This window comes from Dermacentor silvarum, chromosome 5, assembly GCF_013339745.2.
Source record: "Dermacentor silvarum isolate Dsil-2018 chromosome 5, BIME_Dsil_1.4, whole genome shotgun sequence".
NCBI lineage: Eukaryota > Metazoa > Arthropoda > Arachnida > Ixodida > Ixodidae > Dermacentor > Dermacentor silvarum.
In genome coordinates, this window is record NC_051158.1 from 37,296,499 (window position 1) to 37,312,675 (window position 16,177).

At 48.0% G+C, this 16,177-nt stretch overlaps 1 protein-coding gene across 1 annotated transcript; it reads right to left on the reverse strand.

Moving 5' to 3' along the window:
* Positions 1 to 4,968: 4,968 nt before the first annotated feature.
* On the reverse strand, positions 4,969 to 14,436 carry LOC119453281 (uncharacterized). The gene is made up of 3 exons (XM_037715310.2): positions 14,266 to 14,436; positions 9,253 to 9,425; positions 4,969 to 6,580 (listed from the first exon to the last, which is right to left on the reverse strand). Exons 1-3 carry the CDS (start codon positions 14,308 to 14,310, stop codon positions 6,184 to 6,186), a joined length of 615 nt encoding a protein of 204 aa, XP_037571238.1. The 5' UTR covers positions 14,311 to 14,436; the 3' UTR covers positions 4,969 to 6,183.
* Between the last annotated feature and the right edge of the window lie 1,741 nt (positions 14,437 to 16,177).

Genomic DNA, 16,177 nt, shown 5'->3' on the forward strand with positions numbered 1-16,177 from the left:
GCTATATGCGGCATACACTTTCTGCAGGATCAGCTAACTTTGCTGCGACACTGACTCGCTATAGGGTCGGCCTCAGGCATGGCAACACATGACAACTGTATGACGACCCTTGCAATCACACTGGAGTGAACTCCACTGAGTGTGTGCGTGTGCGTGTGTCAGCGTGTGTCATTGAGGACGTAAAAGTCAAGCTAAGGCTGACGTGACGGTTTCCCGTCGTTATCATCGAATGCACCATCGCGATGGTGCATTCGCGATGGCGCCTGCAGCGCCACTGGTGGCGCTCCTGATCCCGCCAGCGTAAAGTCAGCATTACGCCAGCGTAGTGAGAACCGAGGCAGCTACCAAGCGCTGCTCCTTATGCCCAAAAGTAATCTTGCTTGCTGTGTTCAATTAGTGCACCGTCTATAAAGTTCACGTGGTTGAGGCAAATAAACTGCCAAATTTATTGCTTCATAGGGAGAACTGCGGACATGGATTTAGGGTATGCGGATCCGAAGCGCTCTATCAATAGTTCTAACCTGCCATCCCTCAAAACCTGCGTAGTAACGCCGATCGTCCCATATGGCTTGCTGACGTAGTTGTTCAAAACTTCTGACGAACATAAAACGCCACGAACAAGGTATGACACGTTACTCGGCACGTATGTCTTTCAACCCAACTTCACTACGGATTGGAAACAAAATGAAAATTTCGCTCGCAATTGCTAGGCAGTCGTGCTCATCGAGGCAAGTTGCTGTACGATTGATCGCACGTCACAAATACGTCTTGCAGTGGGAAGAACGCGAGGAACCAAGACTGAGACACACTACATGAACGCTTGACTATCGACTGGGGGTTTATTGGACGACGCGAAACAAAAATTCGGCAGAGACACCCAACACTCCTAACGTGTGGGAATGCGAAAGCATTGTGCAGTCTGTAGACCTCTGAACGCGACGAACGCACTCATTTTATACAGTCATGACGTGGCGCCACCTTCTCTACATTGGCTTCGCCGTCACGTGCCCAATGACGCACGCATTAGGCCACGCCTTATGGCTGTGTTCCAATACTTGCCTTAGACGCCGAAGTAGACGGCTAAGCGGACAGCGGATATCTTAAGTCTCGTTCCATTTCTCACGAAGACATCAAAGTAGACAGCCTCGGGAAGACACAATCGAAGTCAAGAACGATGGAGGCTACTTTCCTGTCTAAATAAGATGGTGACTGAGTAGGACGCTTGGAAACTCTTCTTCTTCTTTCTGGGGTTTTACATGCCAAAACCAGTTCTGACTATGAGGCACGCCGTAGTGGAGGGCTCCGGATTAATTTTGACCACCTGGGGTTCTTTAACGTGCACAGTGGCGCGCACAGGAGCGAGCGTCCGCAGGGGCCGCCTACAATGCAGCCCCCCCCCCCCCCCCCCTATCCCACGCCCGCCCAGGCCGCAAGGCTCAGCAAGGCTCCGCGGTGAGGATAGGGATGGGGGCCCGTTGTACTCCGGCCAGCTCCGGCGGTCGCGCGCGGCCGCGCGCGACCGCCGGAGAATGCGCCCTCCTCCCTGCTCTCCCCCCGAAGCGTTGCACGCAACGGAAGGCAGTGCGCTTCCTTCCCGCTTCCCTCCCTTGCGTGCGTGAGATTGAGCCGTGATCGCCGGCTCACCCTCGCACTCTTTCACTCGCACATACGGCGTGCGGAGTTCCTTGACTCGTCAGGGCTCTCCGCACGCCTCTAAAGACATTTCTACAAGCGGGAAGGCCTCACGGCCTCCCACCCCACCCCGGGCCTGACCGGCCTGGCACAACACCCCTGCAGACTCTGCAGCACACCAAGGCCTTCCATCTCGGCCTGATACGTGCCGCCTATGCCTGCCGGTTTTGCTTCGCCCAGCCATGGCGACTCCACTCTATCCCTTCTTTCGCTCCCACTTACCCCTCCCCGTTGGCGCTGAGCCGTGCTCCCTCAAGGGCTGCAGAAGATAGCGCCAACCTTTCCCTTTCCCTCAAGAACCACTTATCATGATTTTATCGCCATTGGACTTTATACAGAACCTCACGGAAACGGTGACGGCGACGGCTAAAATTTTCTTGGAGTGTCAGTACAATTGCTATAAAAAAATGTCACAGTTTCGCCCTAAGGGCGAAGCATTGAATGCGATAGCAACACAGCAATGTCATACGAAGTAAGGTGAGCGGCTTTGGTAGCAATATGAATTGTAGTAAGCATGAGCTGATTAAGTAAGCAGGTGTGCTGCGGCGTAAGTAGACCGACATGAAGAGAGACTCGATGACCACAAGAAGGCGCGTGGGAAACGGTGGTGTTGATGAGAAGCGCTGCCCGTGGGCAGCGCGTGCGAAGGGACACACCTTTAGCGCTGCAGTGCCGATCCGGGCAGCATTGCATGTGTAGCGTGCGTTGGAAAATGTGGCCCGACTATTACTAACTGTGGTGTGAGCGCGCACAAACAAACATGAATAGATCACACTGAATGACTGCAGACAACGACTGTCAAAACGCTGGCAGCAAGCGTATATACGCCGCAGCGGGCGAAGGTACGTGTGGTCTATCGCTTCAACGGAAACTGAGCGGCGAATGCACAGCGCATAAAGGTCAGAGCCGTGTTGAGATAAGAGACGGTGCGAGCGAGCGACGAGCGCGGTTGTTGGCAGAGTAGAAATGCGCCGCCCCCCTCCCCCCCCCCCCGCTCCCTCCGGCGCTCGCTTCCCGCTTCCTTGCTTGCGCGTGGAAGATTGAGTGCGTTTGCTCTCCATGACAGCGTGCGTCCCCGCACGCTTCCGCTCGGGCATACGGCGCGCGGCGAAGATTTTATCTATACGGAACCTCACGGCGACGGCGACGACGACGGTGACTGACGGCGACGGTAGAAATCCGGTGGAAGTGTCCATATAATTGCTATCGCAATAATATGTACAATATGATGTACCTAAACGGTGGCGCCGTCTGTAAATAGTAAGGCAGAACAATAGGCTATGGTATGGCCTCCGAGATGGTCTTCAGGGCATGCGTAATCTTGGAAGTCGTAGCGCCGTGTTTCCTACATTGTATAGCCTTCGAGATAATGCGGCGCATGCCCATAACTCTTGGAAGCTATGCTATGCGCGAAACATGGTGCGCGCCTTATTTCGTCGCGCGACGACAGATGGTGCCATAACTGTGTTCGTGCTGTTCACCCAGGGAGAACCGTACATAACGTACACCTTTCAGAAGCGCTTGGGTTTAAAGTGGCCGGAATCGTCAACCGGTCAGCAGTCGAGATAAGTAAGAGACGTTTAGAGTATTGGTGGAAAAACGCAGAGAAGAGATTGATACGAGACCGCATGTTTGACATTCATAGCTGGCGGTAGGTACAAGGTACATTTTGAAGGGAAAAAATATTAGGGAGATCTGTAGAAAAAATATAGATAAAAAACATGTATAGCATACCTGATTAATTAGGGCTACGTGACTATTTGTCACCGCTTCATTTGAAAGGGGCTGCCAATAAATCATCACCATCATCATGACATAGGGAACCTAAATGCAAAAGAACAAGACTTGCCGTTAGGCTTCCTAGTTTTCGCGAGAACTTCACTTTCATTTCGACATCTGTGACACCATTTTTGCCGATACCTTCTTTTGACACGAGGAGAACAAAGTGCGCAGTGGCAACTGTTGTCAATCAGGCGTCTAAGAGAACATGTCACAAGCTTTCGGTCTCTTTCGGAAATAATTTGGTGCAGTGACGCCAGCTTCTAGCGCGTGGAGGAAATATTTCGGGTCTTCGCATGAACCTTAACTTCTTGAGATTAAGCTAAAATATTCTGCTTTAACTTAAAGTTCGACGCAGGCCACACTATTTATCAAGCGTTTAGTCATGTCGTTGTCCCGGGTTTTCGACAAAATTGATATTTTGCGTGAGGGGTACCACTGCGCCATCGTCGATGACAAAAAATGAACGCGTAATGCGTTTGAAATGCCATCAGATGACACAGATATTCCGAACGATAAGTCAAGGCAATGAACCGCCATGTTATGTTGAACCTACTATCAATGTATTTAAGCAAACGAAAAACGTTTCGGTGTGAAAAAGCTGGAGAAATGGGCTCTATGTGCACAGACATGGCAGTACTGCTTGTCCACCTATGTGCATGACCTCGTACCCCCTCACCAATCGATTAGCTCTTCGGGTTCGTAAGAAACCGGTCGACAATACGAACTGACTAAAAATGTATTCTGTGTCTATAATTTTGCTATGTCTGAGGAGGGCAATTAAACTATGCGGCTTAATGTGCCTAGACTGCCCAGTTAGCTGTAAGGGAGGCCGTATCCGAGGGCGCTAATGCCCTCACAGTTATCGGAAGTCAAACCGGCGACTTCGAGACCGACAGGGGACCACCATGCATAGCCATTGAGTCACTGAGGATGCTACACGAAACCCTTAGAGGCTTTCAGTAATAAGACACACTCGCCGCTGTAGCTCAGTAGCTAATATGGCGTTCTGTTTTTAGCACGCGTTCTCGGGCTATACTCGCGATCCGACCGCGGTGTCCGGATTTCGATGCGGGCGAAACGCAAAAATATTCATGTACTTAGGATATAGGTGCACGTTGAAGAGCCAACGTGGACAAAAGCATTCCAGCGCCCTCTACCACGCCTCACATAGCAGCATTGTCGCTTTAGGCCGTTAAAATATGTATGTATGTATGTATGTATGTATGTATGTATGTATGTATGTATGTATGTATGTATGTATGTATGTATGTATATATATATATATATATATATATATATATATATCAATCAGTGATCAGCACTGGCCGAATATTGTAAGCCTCAGCCTGGAGCCAACATTTCAGAACCTGTCTTCGTTAGGCACGAGGCTGTGCCTTTATCTTGCTGCGAATCCTTTGTCTTGTGCGGAGCCTTTGTTTTCTTACAAGGATGGTAGAAGGTGTCCCAGGAGTAATGACGCAAAGCAGAAAACGGTGGATAAAATATATGTGTTTATTTACAGAGAAATAAACTTAAAATGAATGCAAACACGTAGATAAATTACTTTTGATGAAGTATGACGATCGAGCCCAAACATGCCGGTGCGTCTGGGTCTTGCTTTATACAAGGCGAGGGTTTGCAAGACAACGTCGACATTGCGATGGCTTCGAACCCAGAAATACCGGCTGCCGGTCGAAGTTTGTATGCGCGGAATCGATGGTGGATGGAATAAGTGGAATGACTAAGTTTATGTTATATGACTAAAAACACCCCAAGCGTTGCACGGGGTTACTGCAGTTCACGCACGCAGTCTTCACCGTCCGCGTTTACAGTCAATCCTCTGGAAAGTGGCACCGCTTCCTCGATATGCGCGTGCAAAAACCATGCACTATAATCGGCCGTTGTATTTGTCGTATGCGTTACGTTGGTCCAGTCATTCAGCGCGAGAACCTTCGCAAATAAACCGTGACACAAACGACGTCACATTTATTTGTTCTTCGTCAGCCGAAAGCCGCCACGGAGTCATGTAAGCAACACGTCTCTTTTTAACACGTCTGGTATTTTCCTGATCAAGCTGCCTAACATACGAGTCTTAATGCCCTTTTTTTTCTTTTTTGCAGCTGTGTTTATTAAATAGCTCAGCTCCATAAGTCCGCAGTCTGCATTGTTCTTCTGGTGTTCATGGAGCACGAGCTGTCTCAGTGTTTCATTTCGTACGGAACAACCAACAACATAAGCGATATCTCCGCTATCGTAAGACATTGTGATAGATGAAGTCATTGCAGCTCCTGTTAGCTTTCTAGACTACCCTGCGCCATTGGAATTCTCGAGCGGAAAGGGTTCAGGGCTATGGTACTAGAATGCGCGCCAAGAAGACGGAAACACGCCCTTTGTATACGACCCCACTGAGAGCTACAAAGGGCTTTCAGCCAGTTTCGAGCAGACGTCACAGTTGCGCAGACTCGCAGAGGAAAGCATCGCAGCAATCAGACAACGACTCTCTCGGCCGTCTACGAAACATTCGTTGGTCCTCGTTACGAGCCTTTCACCGACGGCGGAACTCCGCCACGTTGCAGTTTCGGAAACGATCAGGGAGCACGTGGCCCTGAGCTTAGAGCCAATCAGAAGAGGCAACATGACGGAATCCGCCGGTGGTGAAAACTGGATAGGGGGCGCCGCAGACAGCTCGCGGACGGCTCGGGAAGAGTATTAGGCATTCTTGGCGGCGGTTAGTCTCTCGGTCCTCAGGCGTTCGCTCTTGGGGTCGACGCGGCGGTTGGCCTTGCTGGGCGGTCTTCGGGTGGTCGCCTCCGCCGGCGGCCTCCTGGACTTCCTCGCCTGAGTGCCGCGGCCCCTCTTCGAGGGCTTACGGGTGGGTGGCGGCGCGATTCCCTTCTTGTTGTCCACCTCGGGACAGTCCGTTCGGCGACCTCCGCGTCCGTGGACGCCGGGCTTCTTGGCAGGCGGGGTGTCTTCGGGGTCTGGAGGTGGGTTCTTGAACACGGGTGGCACTTCCTCGATGAACGGGGGCTGCAGGGGAGGCTGGTTCGGGGGCGGATACGCGGGAACCACTCTCACGAACACTACGGGAGGCTGCAGTTCAGGCCTGCGAGAAACGTTCGAATTGCTCTTTAATTACCAAGACAAAAGGAAGTCATACTTAGATAGTGCGGAGTATCCCATACAATCTTAAATAGCAGAAAAAATACACGTACGAAAAACAAGTTTCTATGACGTAACGTTTTGCCCACTGCCCAGTCTGAAGCACCATGTTCTGACCAGCTACTCAGCATTGGGGTAAGAAGGAAGCGAAAAAAAGAAAAAAAGTCACAATGACGGCGTTGACGAGTAAGTGAAGGTAAACAGCAGCGGCGGTGATCAGTGCATCGTGCTGGAAACAACTGATCACGTGCATTTTGTATGGTCCCTCAAGAGTTCACGTTGGTCGCTTGACTGCGTACGTGCAAGTGTTAAACAGTTCTAAAGGAGCGGAAAGATTGATTTAATCATATATTCATTTTTTGTTAGCCATTTCCCCTCGCGGGTACTCTTTAAACTAGTCTTACCACTGCTTTAGAGGGAGCGTTTGTGTGGGCTGTGTTTATCCTGTTTTGATCCTTCCTTCCTTGTCGATTGTCCAGCATGACAAGCAAATAATTAGCTGACATTAGCTGGCTGATAGAGTGTCACCGATCGCAGGTTTGCGCCAATCTGTTGCCAGAGGGAAGTGATGAACTGCGCCGGAAATAACGAAGGTATTTCACCTCCAATAGACGGGACCGTGTTGGGGCGCAGGCCGTCTGCATAGTCTGATGCCTTCGAGAAGTTTTGTCCGACACGTTCATCTAAAAGACATTGTGTCCGGTATAATCTCGCACATCCTTCTTTTGAAGAAACATGTTCTGCACGTTCTGCATTCTACTCCCTTCGTTGCTGAGTAAGGACAGATGGAGATAATACGGGCTGTCACCACAAGTAAGTAGTCCAGTTCAATGTTTACATTATAACAGGTTACTGCATTCTGCTGAAACTCGCCAATTGTAGACATAATTGCATCTACGAAATTGATCCTGTCTCGCCCTAACTAGTCCTCAGTAATGCACGATGGGTTGTATAGATGAGTCTATACACGGTAGCCCTTATTGGGAAGTAGACTTCGCACTTTTTGACGACGTTATCATAGACGACTGCGCTGTGCTAAAACTCCCCAATCTCTAAGCACTGCGTACGTTTGCGGCGCCGATGTCACCTCTAGCCAGCTTATCTTTAGGAGCATCCGAAATGTGACTGATGTATGAGCTTGATTTCGGAGTGCACAGATCGTTGTGGATATTTGTTTGTGTGCATCAGTGACGATGTCACCTCTGGCCAGCTTATCTTTAGGAACAGCCGAAATGTGACTGATGTATGAGCTTGCTTTCGGAGTGCACAGATCGTTGTGGATATTTGTTTGTGTGCATATCAGTGACGATGTCACCTCTGGCCAGCTTATCTTTAGGAACAGCCGAAATGGGACTGATGTATGAGCTTGCTTTCGGAGTGCACAGATCGTTGTGGATATTTGTTTGTGTGCATCAGTGACGATGTCACCTCTGGCCAGCTTATCTTTAGGAACAGCCGAAATGTGACTGATGTATGAGCTTGCTTTCGGAGTGCACAGATCGTTGTGGATATTTGTTTGTGTGCATCAGTGACGATGTCACCTCTGGCCAGCTTATTTTTAGGAACAGCCGAAATGTGACTGATGTATGAGCTTGATTTCGGAGTGCACAGATCGTTGTGGATATTTGTTTGTGTGCATCAGTGACGATGTCACCTCTGGCCAGCTTATCTTTAGGAACAGCCGAAATGTGACTGATGTATGAGCTTGCTTTCGGAGTGCACAGATCGTTGTGGATATTTGTTTGTGTGCATCAGTGACGATGTCACCTCTGGCCAGCTTATCTTTAGGAACAGCCGAAATGGGACTGATGTATGAGCTTGCTTTCGGAGTGCACAGATCGTTGTGGATATTTGTTTGTGTGCATCAGTGACGATGTCACCTCTGGCCAGCTTATCTTTAGGAACAGCCGAAATGGGACTGATGTATGAGCTTGCTTTCGGAGTGCACAGATCGTTGTGGATATTTGTTTGTGTGCATCAGTGACGATGTCACCTCTGGCCAGCTTATCTTTAGGAACAGCCGAAATGGGACTGATGTATGAGCTTGCTTTCGGAGTGCACAGATCGTTGTGGATATTTGTTTGTGTGCATCAGTGACGATGTCACCTCTGGCCAGCTTATCTTTAGGAACAGCCGAAATGGGACTGATGTATGAGCTTGCTTTCGGAGTGCACAGATCGTTGTGGATATTTGTTTGTGTGCATCAGTGACGATGTCACCTCTGGCCAGCTTATCTTTAGGAACAGCCGAAATGGGACTGATGTATGAGCTTGCTTTCGGAGTGCACAGATCGTTGTGGATATTTGTTTGTGTGCATCAGTGACGATGTCACCTCTGGCCAGCTTATCTGTAGGAGCAGACGAAACGTGACTGATGTATGAGCTTGCTTTCGGAGTGCACAGATCGTTGTGGATATTTGTTTGTGTGCATCAGTGACGATGTCACCTCTGGCCAGCTTATCTTTAGGAACAGCCGAAATGGGACTGATGTTTGAGCTTGCTTTCGGAGTGCACAGATCGTTGTGGTGATTTTTTTTTTTTTGTGTGTGTGCATGAGTAATGAAACGTCTGGACTCGTCTGCTAAAACTCCCTAATCTAGTGTCACTAAAATCTCACCTCACGCCTCCGAGTCCATAGTGATAGATGACGTGTGGCTGTCCCGGACCCGCCACGGGCACCACAGGTGGTTGATGCGGCGACTGGTACACCACCTGAGTCTGGGGCACAACACCAGCCGGGTGCACGAGCACGTAGGCGGGACACAGAGCCACGAGCGTGCTGAAAAGCAGCTGCAAAGAGAGAGGAAGAGAGACCATCGTGTCAGGAGGTTTGCGGGAGATAGTGATGCCACTCGCGAACAATAATTCTGTTATTCAGTCTAGTCCAAGTCCTTGCGTATCAAGGGCTTTGTTGTAGGTGTGTCTATCTTGGCTATAGACGAGTTGCTTCGTAGCGCAACAAGTGACAAGGTAACGGCAAAGTGGCGCCGACAAGGTGACGCACGAACTCACAAGTGTTTTATTTTCTGTTAGAGCATGGCGCCTATGTACAATTCAGATATATAATTCATCTATAATTCATAGATACATATATATATTATTGTTACGACGCAAGATGTATATTGAGATGTATATATAGATGTGTATTAAATGTATATTTGAAACGACAAATAAGAATTTGAGAGAAGCAAACCCTACGTGAGGATAAAATGACGCAGATTAAAACCAGAAAAGCTCATTTCACGTAGCAACATGACTGGTAAACACAGTTACATTCTTTTTTTTACAATTGAGGTTAGCTGTTCTAGGTCTAATCTGTGCCACGCTATCTTTGCGTCTGCTTCGCCTCTCTCGACGTTTTTTTTTTTTTTCTGTTCTTTCAAGTATGTACATAGGCCCCATGCTAACAGAATATAAAACAGTTGCGAGTTGACGCATGGTTAATTTCCCTATATTTTCTTATCTATCTCTGGACGCTCGCTTGGTTAACCTCCCTGCCTTTCCTCTCTTTGCTATCTCTCTCTCTCTGGCGATTATCCTCCACAGCTTTATGCGCATGTCGGCATTTAGCGTTAGTTTATTAGTGTCCGTCAGATACCTACTGTTTTCTCTTGTCTTTTTTTTTTTCTTTTCGTCTCGCTTGAGCGCAATTTAATTGCAATGCTGCAAAAAAAAAAAAAAGATAGTCGCGTGCGTAAGACGGTTCTAAGTATAGACTCTATGGGTTATTTTGAGTCACGCTGCCTTCAAACTATTAAATTTCCCCCTCTGGAAAGCAACCGGGCGGAGCAATCACAACCAAAAAGCGAGCGATACGCAGCGGCGTATTTAATTGTATACACTGGCAAGGTTAGGCGTTAGGCGCCGCGAAAGTTAACGCGGCCAACGCAACGAGCGTAATATCATTGCTATCGGTGTTTCGTGTCCCTAGTACGAGTGCGCTGCATGAAAAAAAAAGAAAGAAAAAGAAAGAAATAACAGGACAAACAAAATAGATCGTAAGCACCAGGCTTTCTTGTTTTTCTTACACCTTTCCCTTCAGGACTCGCTCTTGGCTGCTCTAATGCTTCTGATCTTGCGGATATCTTTTGGGAGACAGCTTTCACGGCTTCGTGCTATGATTTACGGCCAGCCGCGCTGGTGAGCGAGCATTGGCTACGTGCTTTACTGATTACGGAGAGAAACTCATCGGGGGGCTACAGACTTAATACTACAGCAGACAGAATTAGACGACACGTGTGTTAGACATACTGCCCAACAAACAATATTGAAGTGGTATGTCTGCACCAAGCGCTCTATCTATCTAGGAATTGCATACATTGCCCTATCGGTCGCTTCATTGAGACTAGTCTTAGACGGTCCATGACTATTCGGGTTATTAGTGACGCCACACTTCTGAGGGACTGCGGCTTAATTTATACTGACTTATATGTGTTATCACGCGGACTTACGTCAGTACAACGGCGTGTTTTACTTTCCGACCCGACATTAATTCTGCCCGCAGTTCGGCACTTACTATAGAGGACTAGCAGCCTACACACTTAAATTAAGCTGTCCTGCCTGCTTATGACGCTTGTTTGTAAACAGCAATTGGACAAGCATCTACATACAAAGGTTCTCGCTAATCTATTTCATTAGTTTATTGGTGCCCGTGTGCTGCCAAACGGGACTGTCTGTTTCCTAGGAGCCTATAGAAAAAAAAGTGTCGATGAAATTCTTAAGGCCACAGAATCCGAAAGTTTACCTGGGGACATCTTATGAACAATATTGTGAATCATGTCTAACATTTTTGTATAGAGGGTCTACACTTTAGTGAGAAAGGTTCGGGGGCACCTTGTACATCAATATGCCGTAGTCCGCATAGTCGAAACAGTGGTTATGCGTGAGTATAAGTTTGTGCGCCTGTGTCATTAACGACAATAAAATTAATGCAGCAGACACGATTAGGTTTGTTTTATCCCAAAATTTTATGCAAGATGTCTCCTTAAATTCACTAGCATGCGTCAGGAGACATCGCTGGCACGCTTTTTAGCACATTTTTTTTTTCTTCTTTTCAATCGACAAATTGTACGAATCAGCTTTTATGTTGAATTCGAATCTGCGTTCATATTCAGATGCAACGAGCATGTCGCAGCGCCTAAAGAAGTAGATAGACGACTCCCGATAGACGGTAGCTAGACGCTCTATATAAGGTATTGCCGATCACCAATGGGATAACGAGAGCCGTGAAGAAAACTTCCGTGACTCCCGTGCCAAGTGAGAGCGGCTAAATGCATCGTCTTTTCGTTCTGCTTTGCATATCATAACGACAGCGGCCTTCTGTTTCATTTAACTATCAGCAAAAGGCTTCCCGCTTTCGCGCTATGTCGAGCCACTTCGAAGCCGACTACGTAAAGGTCATTTTTTCTGAAGATCATCTTCAAGGTCGATAGACTCGTCGTCTATCTTTCTCTATATCTCTCTCTCTTATTTATTTAAATGGCATATATCGGACACATCGGAAAAGCAGGCGGGCTCCATCGTGCCGCCTCCGCTGATCGATAATGACACGATATCTACAGCCGTTGCCGTCACACACGGTACCGTCCGTGGCCTCCGACGTGAACGAGATAGGCGCATGGTGCGAGCGTGGCACGTTACCATAGGGTCTCGGTTCATCTTGATAACTGCGCCCTGGTATCAGACATCGGGTCTGAGTGGGAGGCACAGGTACACGCGTACCTTTGACCCTGCTATGCTAGATATCCCAAATATATGGTTCATCGCCAGCGACAGGATAGCTTTTCGTTCACGTCGAGCGGATAGACACGCTAGTGGCCACGTTGCCAAACGATAGGGTTGTCACGTTTGTGCGCATTCATGTGTAGCTTTTGTTTCTCAATAACTAGTTCTCTTGTTTATTTGCTCCAAGAGTGTAGCTTTAACCTCATGAGGTAGAAGATAAAGTATCGTTTGAAGTATTCAATCTGCGAAGACCAAATGCCACGTTTAAAGAAACACCTCTCCACCATGTCCCATCTGTAAGTATAAGCGCGACTAGGAGCTCTATGGGAAAATACAGCCAGGGCATCCGAAGGACACTTCATTTCGTTTAAGATAATTTATATTCCAGTAAGGCCAGTAGTGATGGCAGTTAATTAGATTTTTATTTCTTTCTACTTTCGCAGAGTTATGTCTAGCCGGCCGGCTTAACACATCTCAAGGAGCCTGCTTAGCATTTCAGATCATTTTCCTTGTTTTATAGTCAACGCTGGGAAAGTACTCCCGGGGCTGTATAGTCTTAAGAAGGAAAGTCCACAAGTGGTCATCGAAAGCGACGGTCAACAAGTGGCCATCAAAGCTGCATGCATCTTCAAAGCCATAACAGCTCATTGAATGATAATTTATGTAACATCGAGCAAGACTTTCAGTCCTCCTGTGATCTTGCCTTTAACGTTTGAGCCAGGGCGAATGAAAAATAATAGCAAGGTTATTAAGCATCCTGCAAAATATCAGTCAAAGTTGTAAGGCAATCTTTGCAGATGTATTGCGGTTTTTCACAGTCATCGCCAATGTTTCTCTGTTATTTGATTGAGTTCACCTTTCTATATCTCAATCGGTAAAGGAGTGCTAGAGCGGCTTTTGCGTGCTCATTTAAGGCCGGAGATATTATTCGCAAACCGAAGTTGAACACCAGGGCACAATATACACAATGAATTACACTTGTGGCTGTTTCGGTAGATTTCCACATCACAAGCCCGTGGAGCGTTAAGGGAAGTGGTGAGAATGTAGTTTTTCTTTTTGTACTTAAATATTTAAGTTTTATACAGTGCAAATCTCGCTCACTCTATTTCCCTCGAAGAGAATAGTACCGCTGTCATGTTGCATAATGAGAGTCACGTGCGGTCGGGTTTCACTTATGTGCGCATTGTTTACTTTCACTACTCTGTATTAAAACCAATTCTCAGCGACAGCGCTCTTTTCTCATAAGCAATATTTGACTGCTCGGATATAGTGGCGTATTTGCGCATAAACTTACATGAGGCGTGGAATATTTAATGCCATTAGGTGATGCCTGCACCAAGCCGAAGTAAAGAAAGTGCCTTTAGAAAACGTTGCATGTCTTGACTGCGCGAAAGATCATCATGAAAAAGCAATATCCGATGCAGTGTTTTAGGGTAAGGATTATATTACAAGAATTCGCATTGAACTTGGTCATTATATCCCTGTCACTGCTGTAGAAAAAAAAACATTCCGGGCTTTAGGTACGACAGTCTGCTTGGCTAACCACTTGCAGATATTTGACCAGTAATCAAGGGAGAAGCTCATATGCGTTAAAGACAGCTAGCTGACCTTCTTTTTCGTTTCAGAAGCCTGCCTTAAGGCACTAGCTGACCTAGTTCTTGCACCGAACGCTCGACGTGTTTTTTAAAACTAAAGCTCAATAGAAGTTAACGATGTGGCTAGTACTAGGTCCTCTGCTCCAATATTCGGGGCTTGTATATCGATCACGGGCCCACTTTCATAATAGACTCCTATCTGATTATAAGTATCCTATAAAATATAGTATCAAGCATCTCGCGCCTGTCCGTGTCTGTCTGTGCTCATCCATTGCCGACGAGCAAACACGTCGTCCAGGATCCACACTTACCATCATGGAAGCCGCCGAGGTCGTCGGTTTCAAACACGGAATCATGTTGAGACGAGTAATACAAATAGTCCAAGTGCGCACGACACACACAGGTGAAGAACTTTACGGAGAGCGAACGTCTTCGTCCGTTCCAGCGGAGGAGCTGAGTGACTGTGCCTGTCCTCCTCGACCGCCGCCGGGCCTTTTATTGCGAAGGTCTCTGTGTTCTGGGTTGGGCTTCACCGCAGGACGCTGCTGCCCCGTAACGCAGTTCGGTCCTGCGCGAACGTCAGCGTCGCCATGCCATCTACCCTCCCCCCCCAACTCTGACCTTCTCCTCCTAACTGACTTCCTCCTTTCACCACCTTTCGCCGCGTAGCGCTGGCGCTGGCGTCGTTGCCCTGTGTTGCGCGCTCCTCAGTCACGTGACGAGAAGGGAGTCAAAAAGAAACGCTCTCTTGCTTGACGCTGCGAAGAGGGTAGTGCTACGTAATCGCACCCTTTCTTGCGCTGCGAGCACCCTCCGCAGTCTCCCGCTGATGGGAGTGCCTGAGCACCCTTTCTCGACGCGACGCCTCTCCGCTTGGCGCCGAGTCACACTTCGGCGTCTTCGCCTTCGCTGTTTCTTCCCTTTCGGCGCGGCGCGCTTGCCCGTGGAGACTCCGGAAAACACAGAGAAACGCGTCGGTCGCCCGCTGGCCTTCGAATTTCGCGACGGCATGCATGCGCGCGAATTTTGCGCGTGTCGCCGGGGTAACACGAGAAACACCTTTATCGCCGTTAACTGCATACCTACGAGGTGAAGTATATGGATGAGATTCCGTCGATACTAAGCAGAGGGAACGTGTCAGATTAAATAAAGCACGCAGTGTGTAGCGGATGCTCGATATGGGTTGGGAGTGTTCCATCTTATTCCTCCCTTCAATTACTATTGCTCCTGTCACCTGTCTCGTTACACATCCGTTGATTAATATTTTTCTTCTTTTCTCTCCGAGACGTATATCGCGTTCGGAAATTCGAAATGCAGTCCGCTGATAAGATAGCGGGAATGAAGGAACGTGGAAGTTGCCGGGAAATCGAGGCGTGGTAAATCCCCGGATTTTGCTATACCTAATAATGAATGAGTGCGCTGCTACAGCGAACGTTTCGTGCCGTAAACGCCTTTCTCTGATTGTGGGTTCGGGCAAAACGTGCGCTGGTCGTTATACCAGGTATAACTTATTTTTCTTTTTTTCTAATTCTTCGTCTTTGTCACGTCACCCACTAAAGGAGGAGGTACCGACAAGCACAGGAGGTATTCACTGCCCGGTTTTTTCGTATGAAACGGGACATTTGGCATCGACAAAGAAGCACACATATTAGATGCCGGGACTTTCGTACAATGCTAGCTGCGCTGGGTACCAGAAGAAAAGCTGGGCGATTTGATTTTAGCGGGAAATCCCGAAGTTCTAGCGACGATCCTTATGCATTTACAAAACAGGAAACCTAGCTTTGACTGCGCTTCACTATCGGTGAAAGTGTCATGACAACGCGTGAGAAATATAAAATGGGGCTGCCGTAAATGGCATGACATAAATACGGCATACGTGGAGGTCAAGTACGAAAGGGACATCCCGTGTTGCTGCACTGCGAAATAGAGGTGTGCTACCGTTACGGAATAAAGCATGCACATCGGTATAAAAACTCTCTGCTCTAGGAGAGTTGTGTGATGTTTGTTTCTCTTAGTTCTTGCACAGCAAGCGTAACAGTCTCTCTCGACTCCCTCTCAAGCATCACACCCCTATAAAGCTGAATGTCTGGGCCGGATATTTGTGTAAATAGTTCTCGATTACTTTATCGTCTTTCTCTATCATTTTACTTCGCCCCCACCCCCTGCCTCCTCCACAGCCTGTCCTCAGCTGCAGCCCACCACTCGCGTCTGCTTTCAAGGTAA

Coding starts and splice junctions, on each gene's coding strand:
- LOC119453281 (XM_037715310.2), bottom strand. CDS start 14,310: ATGATTCCGTGTTTGAAACCGACGACCTCGGCGGCTTCCATGATG. Junction 9,426..14,265: donor CCTCGGCGGCTTCCATGATG/GTAAGTGTGGAT, acceptor CTCTCTTTGCAG/CTGCTTTTCAGCACGCTCGT. Junction 6,581..9,252: donor TATGGACTCGGAGGCGTGAG/GTGAGATTTTAG, acceptor CGTTTCTCGCAG/GCCTGAACTGCAGCCTCCCG.